Below are 24,767 nucleotides of genomic sequence, written 5' to 3'. Positions count from 1 at the left end.
TAAAACTACCGGGTCAGAGTAATTGATCAATAGATATACATGTATGAATAGATGGCAGCGAGGTTGAGGAAGTGAGTGTTCTCCTTTTATATCCGTCATGGATAATGCAGTAACAAATCACATGATAAGCAAGGTATAATACAAATCAACATTCAATCATATGCATGGAAGTCTAAAAGGTTTTGCAATGCAATACAGCACATACTAATCTGTAAAATATGATTTTGGGAGCACCAAAAACAGCATGCAGTGCCTTTTCTCTTTTCACTGTCTTTGACATACTACTGATTTCTTCCGACTTCTCTCACATTCAATCAAATGAACAACAAATGCAAGCAGAAATCAATAAGTGATAATAATAAATATATTAGCATACAGTTTTCTAATATATAATACTTTATGATATCACCCCCCCCCCCCCCCCCCCACAACTACCCCCTCATCATTGCTAAAACAGCTATGGGGTAAATAACACAAGCTATGACAGTAAATTCTCTATAATACTATAACTATAATACTTGATTATCTTACTAAACAATGGGATAGTCTCAAATGCCTACTCCTTGCTTCCACTCTCCTCGCCTCCTTCTCAAAACCCTTTGGATGAGAAAGCCAGAGGTCCCTCCTCTCTGACCACCTCCAATGGGTTTTGAGAAGGAGGCGAGAGGATGCGAGGAGTGTGCAATTGAGATTCTCCCCGTTCAGCAGTGCTGATTACTAGTCCTGATAGCCAAGTTATATACTAAGGCAATATTTAATGTACCATATAAAAACATAATTAAATATGTATATGTGCAGTATAGTAGATACAGTTGAAGTTGGAAGTTTACATACACCTTAGCCAAATACATTTAAACTCAGTTTTTTTTAAACAATTTCTGACATTTAATCAGAGTAAAAATTCCCAGTCTAAGGTCAGGTAGGATCACCACTTTATTTGAAGAATGTGAAATGTCAGAATAATAGTAGAGAGAATTATTTATTTCAGCTTTTACTTCTTTCATCACATTCAAAGTGGGTCAGAAGTTTACATACACTCAATTAGTATTTGGTAGCGTTGCCTCTAAATTGTTTAACTTGGGTCAAACGTTTTGAGTACCCTTCCACAAGCTTCCCACAATAAGTTGGGTGAATTTTGGCCCATTCCTCCTGACAGAGATGGTGTAACTGAGTCAGGTTGGTAGGCCTCCTTGCTCTCACATGCTTTTTTAGTTCTGCCCTCAAATGTTCTATGGGATTGAGGTGAGGACTTTGTGATGGCCACTCCAATACCTTGACTTTGTTGTCCTTAAGCCATTTTGCCACAACTTTGTAAGAATGCTTGGGGTCATTGTCCATTTGGAAGACCCATTTGCGACCAAGCTTTAACTTCCTGACTGATGTCTTGAGATGTTGCTTCAATATATCCACATCATTTTCCTCCCTCATGAAGCCATCTATTTTGTGAAGTGCACCAGTCCCTCCTGCAGAAAAGCACCCACACAACATGATGCTGCCACCCTCGTGCTTCACGGTTGGGATGGTGTTCTTCGGCTTGCAAGCCTCCCCCTTTGTCCTCCAAACATAACGATGGTCATTATGGTCAAACAGTTATATTTTTGTTTAATCAGACCAGAGAACATTTCTCCAAAAAGTAATATCTTTGTCCCCATGTGCAGTTGCAAACCGTAGTCTGGCTTCTTTATGGCGGTTTTGGAGCAGTGACTTCTTCATTGCTGAGTGGCCTTTCAGGTTATGTCGATATAGGACTTGTTTTCTGTAGATATAGATACTTTTGTACTTTTGTTTACTCCAGCATCTTCACTAGGTCTTTTGCTGTTGTTCTGGGATTGATTTGCACTTTTCATTCCAAAGTACGTTCCTCTCTAGGAGACAGAAGGCGTCTCCTTCCTGAGCGGTATGACGGCCGCGTGGTCCTATGGTGTTTATACCTGCGTACTATTGTTTGTACAGATGGTGGTACCTTCAAGCATTTGGAAATTGCTCCCAAGGATGAACCAGACTTGTGGAGGTCTACAATTGTTTTCTGAGATCTTGGCTGATTTATTTTGACATCCCATGATGTCAAGCAAAAAGGCACTGAGTTTGAAGGTAGGCCTTGAAATACATCCACAGATACACCTCCAATTGACTCAAATTATGTCAATATGCCTTTCAGAAGCTTCTAAAGCCATGACATCATTTTCTGGAATTTTCCAAGCTGTTTAAAGGCACAGTCAACTTAGTTTATGTAAACTTCTGACCCACTGGAATTGGGATACAGTGAATTATAAGTGAAATAATCTGTCTGTAAACAATTGTTGGAAAAATTACTTGTGTCATGCACAAAGTAGATGTCCTAACTGACTTGCCAAAACTATAGTTTGTTAACAAGAAATTTGTGGAGTGGTTGAAAAACAAGTTTGAATGACTCCAACCTAAGTGTATGTAAACTTCCGGCTTCAACTGTATATGACAAACCAATATGCGGGTGTAAAAGAGATATATTGTGCTCATGTAAAAATATACATTCTAAATGTTTGACCAGACGATTGGTATGAGAGCAAAAATGATATATTTTCATAGTAGTTACACTACACATAATACATAGTAGTATTAATAATACTGCATATACACAGAATACTGCATATACACAGAATACTGCCAACTTATTAAGCCTTGAAGATATGGAAAGTTATAATCATGTGCCATTTTAGGAAATATAACATTATAATAATGTGTTTGTAAGCGGCCTTGGTTCAGTATTAAACTCTGCAGTTTAAGATAAGCTCTCTTATTTTGTTCGGTATTAGGCTAAATCCCAATCTTGATTTAGAGAAATGCTTATTTCCAAGCTCAAATTCAAAAGCTGCATTATAAGTAGCGATATTTGGTTGTCCCATGACATTACATGCTTTTCTTAGCAAACTTTTGAAAAGTACCCAGCAACTAACATGCATGTTGGCCCATTACTCTTCATTACTGCTTATTCTCCTTATATTATATTATCAACAAACCCAAAATGCATAAATACAAATACATCTATTGTGCTACAAGAAGAATGAAGCAGAATGCATGTCAAAAAATGAAATAAATACAGTTAACTTGACAGTGTTTTTGCAGAGTGCCTCAGCACACGAACGTGTGAGCGGTATAAAAGAACACAGCGCTATAGTAGCACTCAGTAGGAGGCTAGGCTAACTGATGGAGGAAACCACCATGTCCAGCTCTTTAACATTCTCCTGGCCGCTGGTGAGACCACAGCTTCCTGCCAGCTCAGGAAAGTGGCTGGCTCTGGTACCAGGGATGGATGGAGACTGGGCCAGGCCAGGCTTCTTAGAGGGGATGGGGGGCGGGTTGCCCCTGTCTGCTCGGGGGATGGTTGGGGAGCAGACCCCCAGAGGCAGAGCAGCACCAGAGGCCCTGGGGATGACCGGGGAGGAGGGGGTCAGGGCCAGGTTACGGTAGTCAGTGCCAAAGGGAGAGCTGTTGGGTGGCGGAGGTTTGGCCCCCTGCTGGACTGTGAAGCGGGACAGGACGTGGGTGACGGTGCTGCGGGCCATATGTTTGGCCGGGCTGGTTACAGGGACGGGGATGCACTCAGGGGACGGGGACAGGTCTCTAGGGGAGTGGGGTAGGCTGCCACCTCCTCTTCCATCCTGCTGTGGCTCTGGATCAGTGTGGCCCTGGAACTTGTGGCGAGCAGCGTGGAAGCGCTGGTTGATGCCTGCCTGGTAGGAGGACTGGTAGCTGGGACTGGTGGCCAGGGCCAGCCGTTTGGCCAGCTGAGGAGATGAGCACGGGGAGGAGGTGAGGGAGGAGGACCCCGTGCTGCAGGGGGACAGGCTCTGGTTCAGGAGGGCAGGGGACAGCAGGACAGGGCTGCTGTTCTCACTCCGGTTGTCCAGACCCAGTCTGTGTGGAAGGGCGTCCTCCCTGAGGCAGTCGTGACCGTTGACTTTAGGCTCTTCACCCCCCTCTTCCTGGCTGGAGTGTGGTGGTGGTCGTAGTAGTGGTGACCCTCCACTGATATCCACAAGAGAGTCTCTCCTCTCATCCTCCTCCTCAGCTCCCCTCTCTTCCTGAAGCTCTCTCCTCAGCGCCTCCACCTGCTCCTGCAGCAGGCAGCACTGGGCCTCCTCCCTCTTGAGCCGAGAGCAGAGCTGCTCCTTCTCCGTGTCAAACTCAGCCAGCCGCTCCTCCACCCTGGCCTCCATCTGCAGGGACCTCCTCCTCTCCTTCTGTAGCTCAGCCCTCAGGGCCAAGATCTCCCCCTGCTCCTTCTCCAGCCTACGGTTTGCCTCAGCCAGGCGGTGGTCCACCTCCAGGGCCCGCTGGCTGGCCCACTTGCACTCCTTGGCCAGGGCAGAGGAGAGCTGCTTGTGCTGCACCCGCTCCTCCTCCAGCTGCTCCAGGACCCTCTTCTGTTCCTTCTCCAGACGACGCACCTGGCCCCGCTCAAATTCCAGCTGCAGGCAGAATAGAGTACAATAGGTTCAATTGTAAAAACTAGCAATAACTAGCAGTTATCACTCAGATATTGATGTTAACTCTACCTGTTGCAAGAGGCATTCCCTCTCCTTTTCCAGGATGCAAGTGACATCATCGCCCTCGGCGGTGTCCTCTGCATGCCTTCTCCTCTCCTCCTCCAGATCTGCAATGACCTGACACAACCACAGGGGGGAGATAGAGACACAGAAATGATAAGATCCCAGGTCAGGATAATCTGCTAACTAAATACAACTTCCCAGGTGGAAAAGAACCCCTTCGGGAGCAAGCTTGTTTTGTTAATCTTTAATCTAATCAAAAGTGGAGGGGTTGGCATCCAAAGCCCAGCTACAACCCCCAGCCCTACCCTCTTGTGACTGCTCTCGGCTGCAGCTAGCTGGGCGAGCATCTTCTCCTGCATCCTCCTGCAGTGGGTGACCACCTGCTTGAGCACAGCCAGGGGGCTAGAGCAGGCTGAAGCCTGGTGGACCCCAGGGCTCTGCTCGCCCAACGCCTCACTGTCCCTCTGCAGAGCCAGGAACGGGTCGCTCAGGTTGTACTTCCCATAGCGCTTCTCCACATATGTGTCTCTGCACTGGGCCTGAGGGAGGAGAGACGGAGAGGGTTGAGAAACACTGGGGTTGAAAACTGTATGTGTGTCAAAACGGGCTATATTGTGTAGAATGGTCATTGTTATTGTTCAATCTGCTTTTACTAACAGTCACTTAGGTTTCTAGCTGAATAAACAGACTCTGTCCCTGAGATATTTGACCGTTTTGTAAGTATATAAGAAAGTCAAATATCATCGTCAGACAGTCACTGGTACTATGCAGTTACATGTACTATAAACAATCCATGTACTATGCACAAGTGTAACCTGGTTTCCCAGCAACGTAAAAAAGAAAAAGCCATAATCTGTTTCTTGTTCAGTTTCTGCATGCTGCCCTTTCCCTTCCTTCAGGCCTGCTGCAATAATCTTCCTTCCACTGCCTGCTAAACAGGAAGTCAGCCACAGCGGCAAACATAACATGCCAAGAGAAACATCAACCATATGTTCTATGGGAGTGGGGATTCCCATCCCTACCAGGAAGATTGAGATAGGAGAGAGAAAGAGAGGGTGAGAGGGAAAGAGGTAGAGCAGGCAGAGGAGGAAGAAGTAGAGAGAGGGGGGGGGGAGAGCGAGGGAGCAGGCAGAAGAGGAAAGAGTGGTAGAGAGAGAGAGAGAGAGAGAGAGAGAGAGAGAGAGAGAGAGAGGAAGAAGCAACAGATGTCTGTCTTCAGTCAGAGCATTTGTAGGGTGGCTGCTCCTGCTGGTGTCTGGGCCAGGTCTAACTAGACCTTTACTCTGCCAGTGCAGGGGGAACAATGGTGACTTCAGCAACTTGCCTTTGAGCTGCCTAGTGGGGACTATTCAGTAGCCTGATGGTCTGGGGGTAGAGACTATTGGCCAGACTATCTATCAGTTTTTGCAATGATGCTCCTATACTGCCCGCGTCTGAGTGACGGAAGCGGGGAAAACAGACCGTGGCTCAGGTGGCCCCTGATGACCTTCTTGGCCTTCCTGCAACACCTGGTGTTGCAGGTGTCCTGGAAGGCAGGCATTGTGCGCCCAACGGTGCGTTCGGCTGAGCAGTCGGCTAAGCAAGTAGAGTCCGGTGTGTCTCTGCTGGGCAGGAACAAAACAAATGCCAATGTCATATATAATATCTATCCATCGGTAAAGATATCGGGATACAGAGGCTGTGAAGTCTCGATCATGCTGTTATTTGAGCCGGTCCGTTGGGATATGAGAGAGCAGATCAAAAAGGATGGAAAATAAGGAGAGGCAGGAAAGCACAGGAGTCCTGCAAGACCTGAAACATTTCTCTGAAACACACAGTGGGCACAGTCTGGTGCATGACAGCTAGTCATTAGCCATTACCCAATACCCCGGTCCTGTATCTGACCTGTATGACCCAGGAGAGAGAGGGAACATTCCTTAGCCTCACACATCATAACATAACCGTCTAGCGCAATGGTCCCCACACCAAGTACCAAGCCTGGTCCCAGATCTGTTTCTGCTACAGCCAACTCCTCTGACAATCGTTGTCATCCATCCAGGCCTCGAACGTTTCCAGCTCACACACGCGAACATGCGCAAACACACGCACACATGCACATACGCATACACACACACACACACACACACACACTGCAGCACAAAGGGAGGCTGTTTTGTGTTCCAGTGGTGTTTTCGAGAAGGGGGGAGTGTGAGGAGGAGGAGGACTGACATTAAACACATTCCTGATGTAGTTAATGTTTAACAACCAGGTCAACCAAAGCTTATTCCCTCATTCCTGCGCTAATGTGGTGCTGATAACAGGCACAAAACGGTCCCAATTCTAAAATGGTGTACTTCCTATTTTCCCACACTAGTGTGTGCCAAATATGGGCATCGCTGGGCTCCAACTTTCTGCAGCATGCCACAGCTTAAGGAGAAGCAGGTAAGATGAGCCATGGATGGATACTAGTTAACAGTGAGAATAGCTTCAGGCATTAACATCAAACATTGTATAATCAGAACACAGGAATATCTGTCATATTAACCCAACTTGATTTCCCAGCAAACCATGCTATTATAAGAAATTAGTAAAAATTAAAAAAAATGGGAAAATAACAAACTTAACCCTTTAGACTCATTGGAAAAAGGAAATCACCCAGTGACTGACAGTGACTCACATACAGCACCACGTCAATGGCAGCTTGTGGCTGCTCTGTTCAGCCACATACTCAATAGTTCTCATGACATACTGGGGTGATTCAGAATTAGTAAGAGACTCTGAGAGCCTTGAGCAATAAGAATTGTCCACATCATCTGCCGCTCCAAATATTGGCGAGTTCATATGCTTGCTGACACACGGTTCTTTGTTTTGTAGCGAGAAATGAAAACATACACCTATTGAAAACCAAAATAGTAAAAGTTGTTATAGTCCTCTAAGCCTTTCTCAATTTGAGTAACTATGGGATCCATTGTTGTAATGCTGTGCACTCTTCTTTCACGTGAGTGCTAGAAGAGATTCCATATTCCAGTGTATACTGTTTTGAGGTCATCTCTGAACCATTGCTGGCCACGAAAGACTACTGCTTAGGCAACCAAGGAGCGAGTTAACAGACCCGGGGGATTTAGTGTCAGTGAAGACACAGTCAGCCACACATCCTGACCGCTCCAGTTAAGGCCTTTGTTTATTTGTTCACTCCAAGTCTCCCTGCTCACATAGTAATCTTCCACCCACTCAGCACGGTGCATTAAACTGCCTTGCCTTAGATGGCCAGCGCCTAGGAGATGTGTAGATTGTGGTCTAGACACAACACATGAATGATCCAGGGGGCCTTGATTTCTGTGGTTTGTTCACCTGGATACAGTTTGTTGTGTCACTCAGGTCACTTTGTGTTTCACTTGGTACCAATCAGCAGTCACGGTGATCAATTTAAACTCAACATGACTTGTCGAACATGCAACTAAATCATAACACGTTAGGATGAGCCTGCAGCATTTTTGGCAGATTTGAATTATGCCGCTGTTGTTCTGTTCTTTGTCGTTATCTGTAAACCACATTGTGTATATGAATGTGATCTTCCCGAGTCTACCTTAAAAAGGATGAATGGGATATGTGGGTTATCAGGCAGAGACAATCCTCAGACTGCAGACAGATAGGAGGGTAATCTTCCCACAGCCAGACAGTCTGACATCCCAGGTGCATGGACAGTATGAATTGGCATAAGTGGCTAGCACCGTGGCTGTACACTGTGGCAACTAAAGGAGAGCTTTTCCCTGGTTGGCTAAAGGACATCCTGTCAATTAAAGTCAGGTTAAATCATGAGAGGTCAGGTAATGGGTAGTCTGTCTCGCCTCCAGCCGTCCCGTGTGTACAGTACAGTACCACTAGAATCATGATAAGGGTAATGGCCAACTCTGCTCTCAAACCCCTGTACCAGTTTGTGGACCACTAACCTGGCTATCTTACATCCGCGACTCCTGTGAAGCATGAGCCGAAGGCGGTGGAGTGGAGAGTTAGGAGTCCGACAGGATGTTGACGGTTCACCTCAGTGGGAGGATTTTATTTACAATATTTACAGGTGCAGTATGACTTGGCCAGTAAAAAAAAAAATACCAACATGACATAAACACTTGGATGAATCAAAGATATTCTCAGCAATAAAAAAAACTGTTCAGGCATTCACCTACACCACATGGTCAAAAGTATGTGGACACCTGCTCATTCCAAAGTCATGGGCATTAATATGGAGTTGGTACCCCCACTTTGCTACTATAACAGCACCCACTCTTCTGGGAAGGCTTTCCACTAGATATTGGAACTTTGCTGCAGGGCAATGATGTTGGGCGATTAGGCCTGGCTCGCAGTCGGCGTTTCAATTCATCCCAAAGGTCTTTGATGGGGTTAAGGTAAGGACTTTGTGCAGGCCAGTCAAGTTCTTCCACACCAATCTCAACAAACCACTTATGTATGGACCTCTCTTTGTGCATGAGGGCATTGTCATGCTGAAACAGGAAAGGGCCTTCCCCAAACTGTTGCCACAAAGTTGGAAGCACAGAATTGTCTAGAATGTTGTTGTATGCTGTAGCGCTAAGATTTCCCTTCATTGGTACTAAGAGGCCTAGCCCGAACCATGAAAGCAGCCCAGACCATTATTCCTCCTCCAACAAACTTTACAGATGACACTATGCATTCAGGCAGGTAGCATTCTCCTGGCATCCGCCAAATCCAACCGATGCTTGGCATTGCACATGATCTTAGGCTTGTGTGCGGCTGCTCGGCCATGGAAACCCATTTCATGAAGCTCCTTATGAACAGTTCTCATGCTGACATTGCTTGCAGAGGCCGTTTGGAACTCGGTAGTGAGTGTTGCAACCGAGGAGAGACGAGTTTTATGCGTTACGCGCTTCAGCACTTGGCGGTCCCATTCTGTGAGCTTGTGCGGTCTACCACTTCCCGGCTAAGTTGTTGATGCTCCTAGATGTTTCCACTTCACAATAACAGCACTTGCAGTTGACCGGGGTAGCTCTTGCAACATCCTATGATGGTGCCACGTTGAGCTCTTCAGTATGGGCCATTCTACTGCAAATGTTTGTCTATGGAGATTGCATGGCAGTCAGCAACGGGTGTGGCTGAAATTGACGAATACATGGGGTGTCCACATACTTTTGGCCACATCGTGTATAACGCCTATCACTGAACACAGGTATAGCTCCACTCTAGACACCTGTTACCTGCCCAACCTGCTATCTCACCGGCAAAGGCCAATGTAGGCCTACTCTTTCCAGGAACCGTCCTTTGCTGGGAATGTTACAACATGATAGCTCAAAATACATTTCTAACAATACATGCATTATTTACCACCATAGACATATCATCATTATCTCATTAACAACCGTTTTCCACGAAGACACACCCGTTAGCTTGTGTCATGGTGTCCTAGGTGGGTACAATGCAGAGCCCTGAAAATATTTATCAAACATTTTAAGGGGGGGTACTTGTTTCCGAAAATACTGTCACTGAATGCATATCTATAATCCGTAACTTCTTGTCAATCTGTCTGGATTTTATAACGCATAGCCTACCACTGTCTACCACTGGCGAATTATACAGTGCCGATTTAGAGAAAAGTTTAGTTCAGACAGTTTCTATACAGATATACACATATATACAATCTGGATGGACGGACAAGGAGTTACGGATTATAGATATGCATTCAGTAACAGGATTTCCGGGAAACAACTAACCCCCTAAACATTTTTGCCAAATATTTTCCGTCCTCCGGATTGTAGCACTGTAGGACACCATGCGTGGATGGGCATCCTATATACAGTAGGGCTGGTCAACAGGGAAATAGCATGTGCTTCAAACAAACACAAGGTAGGTTACATTTGATAATAACCCATCAATCCTCAATCATTATTCAAATAATATATTTCACATTGCTAAATTATGTACTTTAATGGGCAGCTTTATACAGGATAGAAATAAGGTTATCAAGTTACATTGATTGATTAATGGCGTGCATAACAAACAACTTGACTGGGTTGGGGTCAATTCTAACATTAGAAATAAATTTGAAATGGCCACATACCACAGGAAGAAGAATTTGAATTAGAATTAAAGGAAGTATAATTTAATTCAATCAAATTCTAATCTTATTTATCTCCATATAAATGTTTACTTTGACATCGTGTATGGTTACCAATACCATGTAGCATAAGGTTGAAACATTTTAAAACGTATTCTCCTAATAATAATAAAAAATGATTACAGAGGTCTGGAAATATTATAAGATCATGTTGTGGGTTGTCTATGGTTGTCTATGATAATTCATAATTTCCTTGTTTTTAAATATCAGAATACATTTCCCAGAATGCATTACATCAAACACTGCAGTATAAAAGGGAACAATCTAACATTTCATGATAAAGGAAATCTGAGTTTTAATCAAACAAATATTTGAAATGGTATGTGTATTCGTTGCATTAATAAGTGGTGTATCCTTGATAAAGTATTTGTCAAATGAATAAGACTTTCATTTTTCATGTCTTAGTTGAACGCGTTTGCATTACTTTAAATTCAATTCCACTTCCTTCAATTAAAATGCTGATTCCTTTGGGGTGTTGCCAGTTCAAATTCAATTCAAATTCATTGTTTAAATTGAATTAAATCCTGAAATTCCAAATTGACCCCAACCCTGGTAACAACTCCTCAGACATAATTATAAATCATAGTTTTATCTTTATGCTTCAGACCTCATATTATGGGTAATGGTGTCATCATTGAGGGGCTTTTGGGTCTTCGCTGTAAATTACACAAGGGGAAAGACGATGGATAGCTCTTACCTTGAGGGCCTCGATGATCAAGTCACGAGCCTCCAGCTCTCCCTCCAGGACACTGAAGAGCATCAGCAGCTCTGGCTTGCTCAGGCTCTCCATGTTCATCTGGGGCTCCTGTGGGCAGGGGACAGGAGCTGGATCATTACAAGAGGCACAATTCATTCTCTATTCTCTAATGTTCACTGTAAATACAATGTGCAGGAAGTTGTGTCCTTTACTCATTGTTATAATATACCAAAATAGAAGTTATGTGAACACGTTTTTTGCTTTGTGTATTTATACATGATATTTGGATATGATTGGCCTATACTGCACTTAGTTTAAAGCATCCTTGAGTCCTGTGGTTCATTGTGGACCTACGATTTTTAAGACATTTTTTACAGTGCAAAATGTAGTACAAATCTGGCAAAGACTTGGATATCAGGCAACATTTTAATCCAATAGCTCCACTAATAAAACACTAGATGCATTTACCAGGCCCTACTGAGCCTGGACGATCATTAATAAAAGCAAAAAGCTTTTGAAAACAGAGAAAATCCCTGAATTTTCCACTCACTCTCGTGGCTCATTTGTCTTTGTGAGGAGCCTGTGAACATCGTACACGTGAAGACAAATGCCTCACACACACACAGGCCAACATATGTGGAGCAGATTTAAAAAAACTGTCCCAATCTGCATCCACATTGTCACAAAGTTGTCGACAAGATATTAAGTAAGTGACAATGAGTTGTTGGCCCTCATTTATTCCCCTTTGTTCATATCAAGACTCAACAAGTTGTGCTTTGCGATCCTCTCTCCCTCCAACATTTGGTTGGGCCTCTTGAGAGTTTGTGGTTCTGTTAAAAGGCAGGGTAGAGAATGTTTAAGATCTGCTGTGGTGTCTTTGTAGGCGCCATGCACTCATTACTTAGTGCAGCTGCCCTGGGTCTGTTGATAACTCTGTGGTATCCACACCTCAAACATACAACCACATTCTGACCAGCCAACACATGCCGGCCAGGCTTTGGAATAGTTCATACAGTTTCATACAGCATCCCACTAAGTGATGGGATCCTTAAAAGAGTAGAAAACTCACGGTGTGCTCTATGGGATATTATTAGTAGGTTGGAAAGAGACTGTCATATGAGACAAAATAATACAGTTTGACAAAATAATCAAGAGGGTGCTCTGTTGAACTCGGACGAACCAACAGGGCCAGGAGTGCTTCCTGACCAGGTGACCTGACCAGAAAAAATAAAACAAAATAAACCTGTGAGCATTACACTCTATTATGATGTCCTTGTACCTCCCCCAATCAGCATCCCCATATCGGATTATTCATGGCTATTACAGAAAACCTGAGAAAGAAAATAGAACAAATAAGAAACCCGCACACTGCTTTTGCTATTTTCACTGCTCTTTATTAAGCTTTACGTATCGGCCTCAAGGCCTTCGTCAGAGCTCGAAAGCTCTGGTTAGTTCCCCATCCACCCAGTACAGTCTCTACCGACTGAGCCTGTGTGGCTCAGTCGGTAGAGCATGGCGCTTGCAACGCCAAGCGCCGTGGGTTCGATTCCCGCTGGGACCACCCATATGTAAAAAAGTAGTGGCCCCAGCCGACTTGTAAGTCGCTTTGGACAAAAGCGTCTGCTAAATGGGATATTTATATATATATTTTGTTAGCCATGCTGCTCCAACCGCTAAGCATTCAGCAGGCCTTCCCCAATACGAGCTCTGTGGTCGCCCAGTAGAAGTTGCCACATCATGAAGTCATCAGGAGGGGCCGCAGGAGCTCTGAGCGTTGCATCATGAGATGGGAGCTTTTATTAGAGCTGCTACTGTACAGCATCATGGGGGGCTAAACTCTCCCTGCATCTGTCATACAAATAACAAGACACTTAAAACATCTGAACGGATGTCTAGACGATGGGATATGAATCAATTCAATTCATTTGTCTGAGCTCTGGGACAATAGCAAAAGATACAGCAGCAGCAATAGAACAGAATAATATTAGGAAGCAAAACATTTGCTTCCTCTCGTCTAAATCTATTATTCCACTAAAGTTATTCTACTAATACATTATGGTTCTTTCTGGCAGTTTCATCCCAGATCTGAGAACACACTGTGGTGTGTAGCAGATCTATGATCTTTAGATGTGTTTTCTTCCCTCTCCAGACCCTCATGGTTTGGTTTGTTGGCTGACCACATTGCTAGCATGCTAATTAAACTTCCCACTTCCTTCAGTCTGCTTTTACAGTCTCGCTAATTTCACAGCTGCTTGTATGACGGAATATAGACTCACTAGTAATGTGTTATTCAAATAGAAAGCATGGGTAATGTTATTAAAAGAGATGGCATGCATGGGAAAATCCAAAATATTCCCACACTCATTCATTTCCGCTTCCTAAAGAAATGCCTGCGTCTATAATCCTTTTATCCTTGTTTGTTTGAAGCCTAGTCAGCCATGTGCCCCTTGTAATGGTACGTTAAACAAACATTGCCTCATAACAAACTTCTAACTAAACCTGAGGCTCTCTCTCGCTCTCTCTGTGTGTGTCTCTTTCTCTGTCTATCTCTCCGTCTCTCTGTGTATCTCTCGTTCTCTGTCCCTCTCACTCTCTGTGTGTTCAAGCTTATGCAGGTTGCCAGATTTGTCATGCATTCGTCAGTTTTCTTAACTTGAACCCAGCTAGCACATATTGTTCTGAGAACCATATGTTTATTTGTGCTTGGTGAGTGCGTGGTTGTCCTATGGTTATTTTGCATACAACCTTCTCACAGCTTTCTGGAAATGTTTTTTTCATTACTTTAACAGAGCGTTTCCTAAAAGTTCAAACATGGTTACATTTCATTTTAATTTTGGAAATGTTCTGTGAACATTCTCCAACTGGTTTGACATTGGGAATGTTCCCAAATAGTTCAGAGAAGGTTAAGAAACAACGTTCATCTGTGGGAAATTCAGTTCTTCAGCGTAACAACTCCTACAGGTTTACTCGTGGTTCTATTTGAAGTCATGTTCTCAAGTCCAGAAAATCAACAGCGTAATGTTTGGATTCTGTCTTGTGTCAGGTGAACTGTTGTGTACTCACCTTTGGTCTAATAATTTCCCCATGATCTCCAAACTGTTCCCTTTCAATTGCTACCATGGTTATACATATGCTTTTCATTTTCGTCTTTAAGAAACATTTCAATTTAGGCACAAGTATAAAAGGTTAAAGGGAAACTTCCCATGATGGTATTGACTGTCCATTACTGTTTATCAGTGGTGGATGTAGGTATGGGCGACATGGGCAGCCGCCCAGGGAGGCAGCACAAAAACATTTGGAATGGTGACATTTGAGGTGATTGGTTTTCTATCACTCATTTTTATGTCACGTCAATGATATCATGTCACCGTGTGGGACTGTGGGTCAATTAACCTGGTTGGAGTGGGCGCCCTGATTCTAGTTTGTGAGCTAGGCAGGCTACTGCCTGGGAAGGTCTCCCACTCAGAACTATGAGATGGGGAGGAGGACAGGGGTAGGTTGACCTCAGGTCTTCCCACTGGAAGCCCGAGGTAGGGGGAGTGGGGGAATCTATCAAATAGCGCACCTCTAACTTTATACAGTACTAATGCAATTAGTAAAATCAGTCACACTATGAAATGCTATCAAATAAACCACAATTCTTTCATAATACTGTGAATATATACAGTTTCACAGACATATTGTTGCATTTTTTTCTAGTTTGTGTGAAATCGTTACGAATAATATAAAAACAGTCTGCACACCACCAAGGTGAATTGGTTTAGTCTTGACTCTTGATTGACAGTGTTGGGGGATGGGTAATGTATTGATGCTCGAGTGCCAAATCAACACAAATGGATAAGAAAAGGTCTAAGCCATCAGGTTTAAAGTTTAGGAAAAAGAGGAAAGAAGAAGAGGAGAAACGTGCAAAAGATAAAGGTAGGTAGCTATGTCATCTCTTTATGAGTATAATATTATGCATGTAATGAAATAGGCTAGTATAACACTTATGTTTGTTAGCCTTTGTTGCTATGTCGCTTGCTATGCTATAACATATAGGGCGACAATATTCAGTTTTCTGTCCAACTAGCTTACATAACATTGGATATAATTTCACAGTTTCTTCATGATAATGTGTGTAGCCTGCAGCAAAACGATTACAACCTAACTAGCTGCCACACCCTGATCTGTTTCACCTGTCCTTGTGCTTGTCTCCACCCCCTCCAGGTGTCCATACTGCTTGCCCTGACCTCGAGCCTGCCTGCCACTCTGTACCTCCTGGACCCTGACCTTGTTATGATCTTGTGCCTGTCCACGACCATTCTCTTGCCTGCCCCTTGGATACGAATAAATATCAGAGACTCGAACCATCTGCCTTCTGTGTCGGCATCTGGGTCTCGCCCTGTGCCCTTATACTAGCACATTACTGATTTGGTTAACTTTCATTGAGGTGACATCATAAAGGTGTTCTGTGATTGTATTGACTAGGTCCTGAGCTCAGTAAGGGGAATTTCCAATGCTGTTAGCTAACTTAAAATACATATATATTATGCTGATATTTTGTATCTTTTGTGATATATTGAGTCTTTTGGGGTGTCTTGTGACTAGAATTAGCCAAGGAGGTTGTATGGTTCATTTGGTTCCTATTCTGAATGTTTGTGTAAGTGGTGCGTAACTGGTGGCAGAGAAGTCAGACGCAGGAGAGCAGAACTAGGGAAACGCAGGAGCAGTTTAGTTGCAAAACCAACGGCATAAAGAAATAACCAACAAGATGGGTACAAAACCCGACGCACACCAGTAAACATGTGCACAAGCACTTACAACAAACAATTCCACACAAAGACATGGGGGGAATAGAGGGTTAAATACACAACAATAAATGAGGGAAATGAAAACCAAACAAGGAGAGGAACCGACTTCGGTGGAAGTCGTGACAGTCTGATAAATTGTGCATAATGACGTTTAATTGGGCAACAAATGTATTTAGGGTGTCAGACTCATATACTGTTTTTCAATGCAAATTCAGGGGGACTTCTGAAATATTTTGGAGCACCCTCTGGTACTGGCCAGGATGAAGAGCCATCTATCTCCTCAGCCAGACAGGTCTATTCAGAAATTATCTCGGAGTCTCGGGATGTGGAGCTATCCACCTCAGCCAGGTGTCTTCACAAATGTTGCCTGAGCCTGAGGATGGGGATTAAGACCCATTTGCTTCCACTTCTCCCCAGCAGGATTCTTCGGGTGTGTTTATGGGCACACGCACTTGTGTGTGTGTGTGTGGGTACACACACATGTGTTTGTGTGCATCCCTGCGTAACATAAACAAAATAAATAATTTCCCTTTTGCAAAGTTTTAAGTTTCAGTTCTGACTGACAGAATTCGGACACAACTAGTTTGCAGAGGACGAAGTGAGGTACCACTTAACTTTGTTTTCCCAAGAATGAGAGTGATGGAAGAAGTTGCCACCAACAGTATTTCAGGAAGACCTTGGTGATTGGTGAACAAAATCCCTCGAAGATGGTTGGTGTATTCTGAAAGAAACAGCCTCTTCTGCTTCTGCTGCAAACTCTTTTCTAATAAGAAAATGTAGCAAACTCAAGACTGACAGACTGGAAACATGCAAGTTATTTGCTGACTTCACACCCCCTTTAAAAAGGGGGAAACAATTGATAAGCCTGAGATGGCACTTATGGAGGCTGAGAGGATAAGATGGAGAGAGGTGTTGACATGTCTGACTGCTATTGTGCAGGCTCTGGCAATTAGAAATCTGGCACTAAGGGGACACACAGAAACACTGTACTCTCCATCAAATGGACATTTTCTCAAAGAGGTTGAACTGATGGCACAATTTGATCCAGTCATGAAAGAGCACCTTAACCGTGTCCATAAAGGGACCTCAAGTCCCTTTTTGAACTCATTGATTTGAACACATTGATTTGTTGAGCAGCAAGGTCATTTCAATAATGGTGAGTGACGTCAAGCTGGAAAAACTCCTCTCTATCATTCTAGATTGCACCTCAGATGTCAGCCACACTGAACAGTTGTCAGTTGTGACTAGAATTGTGTCACTGGGGGAGTTCCACATAAAGGAACATTTTATGGGGGTTTTGGAGGCAGAGGAGTCCATGGGCCAACATTTGGCATCCCTGATTCTCAAAAGATTAGAGGAGCTACAAATTCCTTTTGAGGACTGCAGAGAAAAAGTCTTTTGATAATGGGGCCAACATGAGAGGCAAAAACAGAGGTGTCCAAGTCAGACTCCTGGAAATGAATCCAATAGCTCTATTTGTGCCATGTGGGGCTCACACATTGAAGAGAGGCAGACGTAATTACGTGTCCCCAACAGATTGTGTTTTTTTGTTTGCTTATTAGCATTTTTTGTAACTTATTTTGTACATAATTTTGCCACAACCGTCTCTTATGACCAAAAATAACTTCTGGACATCAGGACGGCAGAATCCTTTTTTCTTTTAACAAGTCTGACGAGCCCGACGCGAACAATATACTGCTTTTTCAGGAACAGGCCCAGATATCTGTGATTTGTGTGAAGAGGAGGCGGAGAAAAAGGGCCCAAAGTGCGGGATGCCTTGTGAGAACTTGTAGTAGATCGAATAATCCCACACTTCCTTCCATTCTGCTAGCAAACGTTCTCTTTTGAGAATAATATAGATGACCGACGTGCAAGATTAAACTACCAACGTGACATTCAAAACTGTAATATCTTATTCTTCACGGAATGATGGCTGAATGATGACACGTTCAACATACGAGCAATTGAAAGTGTCGTCGTTCAGCCATGATTCCGGTACAGCTGATTATACGCTGTACCGGCAGGATAGAACAGCAGCGTCTGGTAAGACAAGGGGCAGTGGGCTATGTATTTTTCTAAATAACAACTGGTGCACGATATCTAAGGAAGTATCAAGCTATTGCTCGCCTGAGGTAGAGTGTCTCATGATAAGCTGTAGACCACACTATCTACAGTTGAAGTCAAAAGTTTACATACAGTTAGGTTGGAGTCATTAAAACTTGTTTTTCAACCACTCCACAAATGTCTTGTTAACAAACTATAGTTTTGGAAAGTTGGTTAGGACATCTGCTTTGTGCATGACACAATTAATTTTTTCCAACAATTGTTTACAGACAGATTATTTCACTTATAATTCACTGTATCACAATTCCAGTGGGTCAGACGTTTACATACACTAAGTTGACTGAGCCTTTAAACAGTTTGGAAAATTCCAGAAAATGATGTCATGGCTTTAGAAGCTTCTGATAGGCTAATTGACATAATTTGAGTCAATTGGAGGTGTACCTGTGGATGTACTTCAAGGCCTACCTTCAAACTCAGTGTCTCTTTGCTTGACATCATGGGAAAATCAAAATAAATCAGCCAAGACCTCAGAAAACAATTGTAGAACTCCACAAGTCTGGTTCATCCTTGGGAGCTATTTCCAAACACCTGAAGGTACCACGTTAATCTGTACAAACAATAGTACGCAAGTATAAACACCATGGGACCACGCAGCCATCATACCGCTCAGGAAGGAGACGCGTTTTGTCTCCTAGAGATGAACGTACTTTGGTGTGAAAAGTGCAAATCAATCCCAGAACAACAGCAAAGGACCTTGTGAAGATGCTGGAGGAAACAGGTACAAAAGTATCTATATCCACAGTAAAACGAGTCCTACATCGACATAACCTGAAAGGCCACTCAGCAAGGAAGAAGCCACTGCTCCAAAACCGCCATAAAAAAGCCAGACTGCGGTATGCAACTGCATATGGGGACAAAGATTGTACTTTTTGGAGAAATGTCCTCTGGTCTGATGAAACAAAAATTTTACCGTTTGGCCATAATGACAATCATTGTGTTTGGAAGACAAAGAGGGACACCATCCCAACCATGAAGCACAGGGATGGCAGCATGTTGTGGGGGTGCAATATATCATGCTGTGGATATATTGAAGAAACATCTCAAGACATCAGTCAGGAAGTTAAAGCTTAGTCACAAATGGGTTTTCCAAATGGACAATGACCCCAACCATACTTCCAAAGTTGTGGCAAAATGGCTTAAGGACAACAAAGTCAAGGTATTGGAGTGGCCATCACAAAGCCCTGACCTCAATCCCATAGAACATTTGTGAGCAGAACTGAAAAAGTATGTGCGAGCAAGGAGGCCTACAAAGCTGACTCAGTTACACCAGCTCTGTCAGGAGGAATGGGCCAAAATTCACCCAACTTATTGTGGGAAGCTTGTTGAAGGCTACCCAAAACGTTTGACCCAAGTAAAAAAATTTAGAGGCAATGTAACCAAATACTTATTGAGTGTATGTAAACCTCTGACCCACTGGGAATGTGATGAAAGAAATAAAAGCTGAAATAAATAATTCTCTCAATCCATTATTCTGACATTTTACATTCTTAAAATAAAGTGGTGATCCTAACTGAACTAAGACAGATAATTTTTACTTGGATGAAATGTCAGGAATTGTTTAAATGTATTTGGCTAAGGTGTATGTAAACTTCTGACTTCAACTGTATCTAAAGAGTTTTCATCTGTATTTTTCGTAGCTGTTTACATACCACCGCAGTCAGAGGCTGGCACTAAGACAGCCTTGAATGAGCTGTATTTTGCCGTAAGGAAACAAGAAAACGCTCACCCAGAGGCAGCATTCCTAGTAGCTGGGGATTTAATGCATTGAAACTTAAATCTGTTTTACCAAATTTCTGTCAGCATGTTAAATGTGCAACCAGAGCAAAAAAAAAACTCTGAACCACCTTTACTCCACATACAGAGACGCATACAAAGTCTCCCATTTGGCAAATCTGACCATAATTATATCCTCCTGATTCCGGCTTACAAGCAAAAATCAAAGCAGGAAGCACCAGTGACTAGATCAATAAAAAAAAAAGATGCTGGGGGCAAAAAAGTACTTAGTCAGCCACCAACTGTGCAAGTTCTCCCACTTAAAAAGATGAGAGAGGCCTGTAAATTTATCATAGGTACACTTCAACTATGACAGACAAAATGAGAAAAAAAATCCAGAAAATCACATTGTAGGATTGTTAATGAATTTATTTGCAAATTATGGTGGAAAATAAGTATTTGGTCACCTACAAACAAGCAAGATTTCTGGCTCTCACAGACCTGTAATTTCTTCTTTAAGAGGCTCCTCTGTCCTCCACTCGTTACCTGTATTAATGTCACCTGTTTGAACTTGTTATCAGTATAAAAGATACCTGTCCACAACCTCAAACAGTCACACTCTAAACTCCACTATGGCCAAGACCAAAGAGCTGTCAAAGGACACCAGAAACAAAATTGTAGACCTGCACCAGGCTGGGAAGACTAAATCTGCAATAGGTAAGTAGCTTGGTTTGAAGAAATCAACTGTGGGAGCAATTATTAGGAAATGGAAGACATACAAGACCACTGACAATCTCCCTCGATCTGGAGCTCCACGCAAGATCTCACCCCGTGGGGTCAAAATGATCACAAGAACGGTGAGCAAAAATCCCAGAACCACACGGGGGGACCTAGTGAATGACCTGCAGAGAGCTGGGACCAAAGTAACAAAGCCTACCATCAGTAACACACTATGCGGCCAGGGACTCAAATCTTGCAGTGCCAGACGTGTCCCCCTGCTTGAGCCAGTACATGTCCAGGCCCGTCTGAAGTTTGCTAGAGAGCATTTGGATGATCCAGAAGAAGATTGGGAGAATGTCATATGGTCAGATGAAACCAAAATATGACTTTTTGGTAAAAACTCAACTCGTCGTGTTTGGAGGACAAAGAATGCTGAGATGCATCCAAAGAACACCATACCTGCTGTGAAGCATGGGGGTGGAAACATCATGCTTTTGGGCTGTTTTTCTGCAAAGGGACCAGGACGACTGATCCGTGTAAAGGAAAGAATGAATGGGGCCATGTATTGTGAGATTTTGAGTGAAAACCTCCTTCCATCAGCAAGGGCATTGAAGATGAAACGTGGCTGGGTCTTTCAGCATGACAATGATCCCAAACACACCGCCCGGGCAACGAAGGAGTGGCTTCGTAAGAAGAATTTCAAGGTCCTGGAGTGGCCTAGCCAGTCTCCAGATCTCAACCCCATAGAAAATCTTTGGAGGGAGTTGAAAGTCCGTGTTGCCCAGCAACAGCCCCAAAACGTCAATGGCCAAAATACCAGCGACATTGTGTGAAAACCTTGTGAAGACTTACAGAAAACTTTGACCTCTGTCATTGCCAACAAAGGGTATATAACAAAGTATTGAGATAAACTTTTGTTATTGACTGGTGCCCATGCACATTGACTCTGAACCAGTACCCCCTTGTATATAGTCTCGCTATTGTTATTTAACTGCTGCTCTTTAATTACTTGTTTCTTTTACTTCTTATCCATAATATATATATATATATATATTTAACTACATTGTTGGTTAGGGGCACGTAAGTAAGCATTTCACTGTAATGTGTTGTATTTGGCGCATGTGACTACCAAAATTTGATTTGATTTGACCAACATACATCCCAGCTCTGGCTAAGCCAATCAGTACTGTCCATGAGTCATAGCACAGAAGTAGCAGATGCCTTTGGCCTGCTGCAGGATGACTGACTGACTAACTGGCTCAGTCTCTGCAGGTCATAGCCGAAAGGCCGGCAGATGGCGATATTGAGTTAATTTTACCTCCAAACATGTTGTATGCAGCCGGCAATACACTCATATTTCCCATGGACCTGTTCATATCTAAAACATTCTCCTCTATTCAGACTGCAAAGGCTTCGTTTTCCTACTTAACTTTAAGAAGGTGGGGGGAAAAAATAGGAAAATATACATTCTTCCTTATGAAACACAATCTTCCACCACAATGCTAGAGCGGCTAAATACTAATCCCAGAGTTGCGTATCGCGTTTAGCCAATCAGGTTGCAGCTGTCTGTTGGTTACCCCTGGCTGAACGCGGGGCGTAACATCAGGAAGTAGCATTCCGAGGCATTAGCCATTCTATCATGTTGGTGGAAAAATGTGTTTCATAAAGAAAGTACGCGTATTTTGCCCGTTTTTTCCAACCTTATCACCATTAAATAAAGTTAAGGAGGAAACTGAAGCCTTTGCAGCTTGAATTAATAAGGTTTTAGAAACAAACGGTTCACGAGGGATATGAGTGTATTACCGGCTGCATGACAATTCGTTTGGACGGTAAAATGAACTCAATATCGCCACCTGCCAGCCTTTGGGCTAAGCAGGTCACAACAGACAACTCTTTGTGTCAAGAGACGGGATCAGATCAAAGTAATAACTGACATTCCTTTTCAAAGTCAGCAGCATACTGTAGCTACCGAAATGTGTGTTATCATGCATGTCTGTGTGCAATAATTAGAATTTCAGTATCATGTCAGTGCTATTACAAAAACAAAACAAAAATCCCTTTTGTAAAGCTATTATAATTAATTGACGTCCTCCTGGTTCATTTCAATGACCTGACCTCAATGGTCGGACTTCACAGCTTTAGGAAATACTAGCTAAACGTCTCAATGATGCATCAAAACTAGTGGATAAACTACTCATGTAGTCTTGTCTATTTGTTGCAACAATGTTACAATGTAAAATGCTATTTTGTGAGGTTATATTTTTATGACAGAGGTAGAAAATATAACACTAGACAATAAATAGACAATTTATAACGTTTGTCAGTCACATGATATAGTCCGGTTTCACATCACTAAATTAAGGACAGACTTTGATTATAAGCATGTCTACCAAATCAGGATAAGTAAAACAGAGAAACAAGCACAACACATAAATGATATATATTTCTATAGTATTAGCCAATCTCTATCTGGACATTGAAGATCCTACAAAACCCCTCTAAATTTACTTGAGTTAATGAGCAACAATGTTTCATGTATGTTTCACTTCTCTAAATTGTCTTGTATAGGCTACTGCTGATAATCCAATAATTTAAGAATAAACAATTGTATTACGACAGCTGTGTGTGATTCGAGTGTCTGGCTATTCATAATTGTATAAAAGTTCATCCTCGACAATTAACATACCTTCATATGTCTTTTCAATGCCTTTGTAAACTCCAACATCAACTTTGCCAATTGTTAAAGATTGTCTTGTCTTGCGTCTTCAGTTTCCGATACGGAAGAAATTAGTTCAAATGTGACAAGTCCATCAGCCTATAGGCAAGTCCGAATTCAAAGTTTTGACCTATAAGATTAGTCTACCTCAGACACCGGAGGCAGTGAAAGGAGGCTGTTGCATGGGTTAGGATGGATTTCTTTGTTTAGAAATTCCCCCCTAAATCTTTGCCTCTTTCAAAGATCTGTATTCCTTAATTTCTTATACGTTACGTTATTTTGCCTTATCTCTTACAAACTGTGCTTACTTGAAATGTTCATGTACATTTTGTGTTCTGTGCTCAAGGTGGTTTAGTTTTAAAGGAGACGTTTTCAGGTCGCATTGCCAGCTCATAAAATATGAGGAGCACACGATAAAGATCTTTACGGTATGTTGTGATTTCTATCAAATCTGCCGGGATCAGGGAACATTCACGTTTCCTGAGTAGCCACGCTACTGTATCTGTAACTTTTACTCACTCTCACTTTTACTCACTCACAAATTGGCTACTCTAATAATGATAACGTCATAACACTTTCTTTTTCACTGTTCCAAATTATGCACTTTGGATAGGCTACTTTAATAATCACAGACATATGGAAATGTAAACGAACGAAATCATCATCATACATTTTATAAAGTGATCAAATCAATTAAATTAAAAGTGGACGAATCACGTGAGTTTACATCTCATGGCTACCTGACTTTATAAACCAGTTGATCATTAGGGCAATACCCCCTCACATTCATTTGTTTCCCAGACACATTTAACATAAAAATCCCTGGGATTGTTAGCAGGATTAGGGGGATTACAGTTCTCTCCTCTAAAATAATCCAATCTGTTATTACTACACACCGCAAGGTGGGTAGAGACAACACAAATATTGTTTGTAAGACACTGAGAAGGTGAAACAGTCTCTCTCCTTGTGCTTTCATGTAAGTATCTTTACTAAACCTAAAATGCCTGGCTGTGGTTCAGACTCCAGTCAAAATCTGCCATCCTGTCTTGTGTTGTGGTTTCTCTCAAATGGTCCATATCCCAGTAGAACAAAGCACAGTCAACATAGCAGTCACCCAAATGCAGGTGTTGACTTGCCCGTTACTAGAGATGCATTCTTCTCTGTGACTTCAGACAGGATTGTCTCACATCATCCCATGTGTGATGTTTTACTCATCACCACCTGGCTAGTACCCATGCATTCTCTGTTTATTAGAATACCGTTTCCTCAGAAAGCTTTTGAGTAGGGATTAGGAATGCTTCTTAACTTTAGGAAAACAATACAGTGGTGTAATATATAAACAGCAGGGAGTTTA

At 42.7% G+C, this 24,767-nt stretch overlaps 1 protein-coding gene across 1 annotated transcript; it reads right to left on the bottom strand.

Annotated features, from left to right (window-relative positions):
- Nucleotides 1-440: 440 nt before the first annotated feature.
- LOC135542256 (CTTNBP2 N-terminal-like protein) lies at nt 441-23,619 on the bottom strand. The gene is made up of 5 exons (XM_064969088.1): nt 23,384-23,619; nt 11,351-11,458; nt 4,835-5,068; nt 4,536-4,643; nt 441-4,448 (listed from the first exon to the last, which is right to left on the bottom strand). Exons 1-5 carry the CDS (start codon nt 23,420-23,422, stop codon nt 3,177-3,179), a joined length of 1,761 nt encoding a protein of 586 aa, XP_064825160.1. The 5' UTR covers nt 23,423-23,619; the 3' UTR covers nt 441-3,176.
- Nucleotides 23,620-24,767: the final 1,148 nt, after the last annotated feature.

This window comes from Oncorhynchus masou, chromosome 6 (genome assembly GCF_036934945.1).
Source record: "Oncorhynchus masou masou isolate Uvic2021 chromosome 6, UVic_Omas_1.1, whole genome shotgun sequence".
NCBI classification, from domain to species: domain Eukaryota; kingdom Metazoa; phylum Chordata; class Actinopteri; order Salmoniformes; family Salmonidae; genus Oncorhynchus; species Oncorhynchus masou.
Note: the sequence above shows the minus strand (reverse complement) of the source record. Positions and strands in the feature narration are given on the sequence as shown.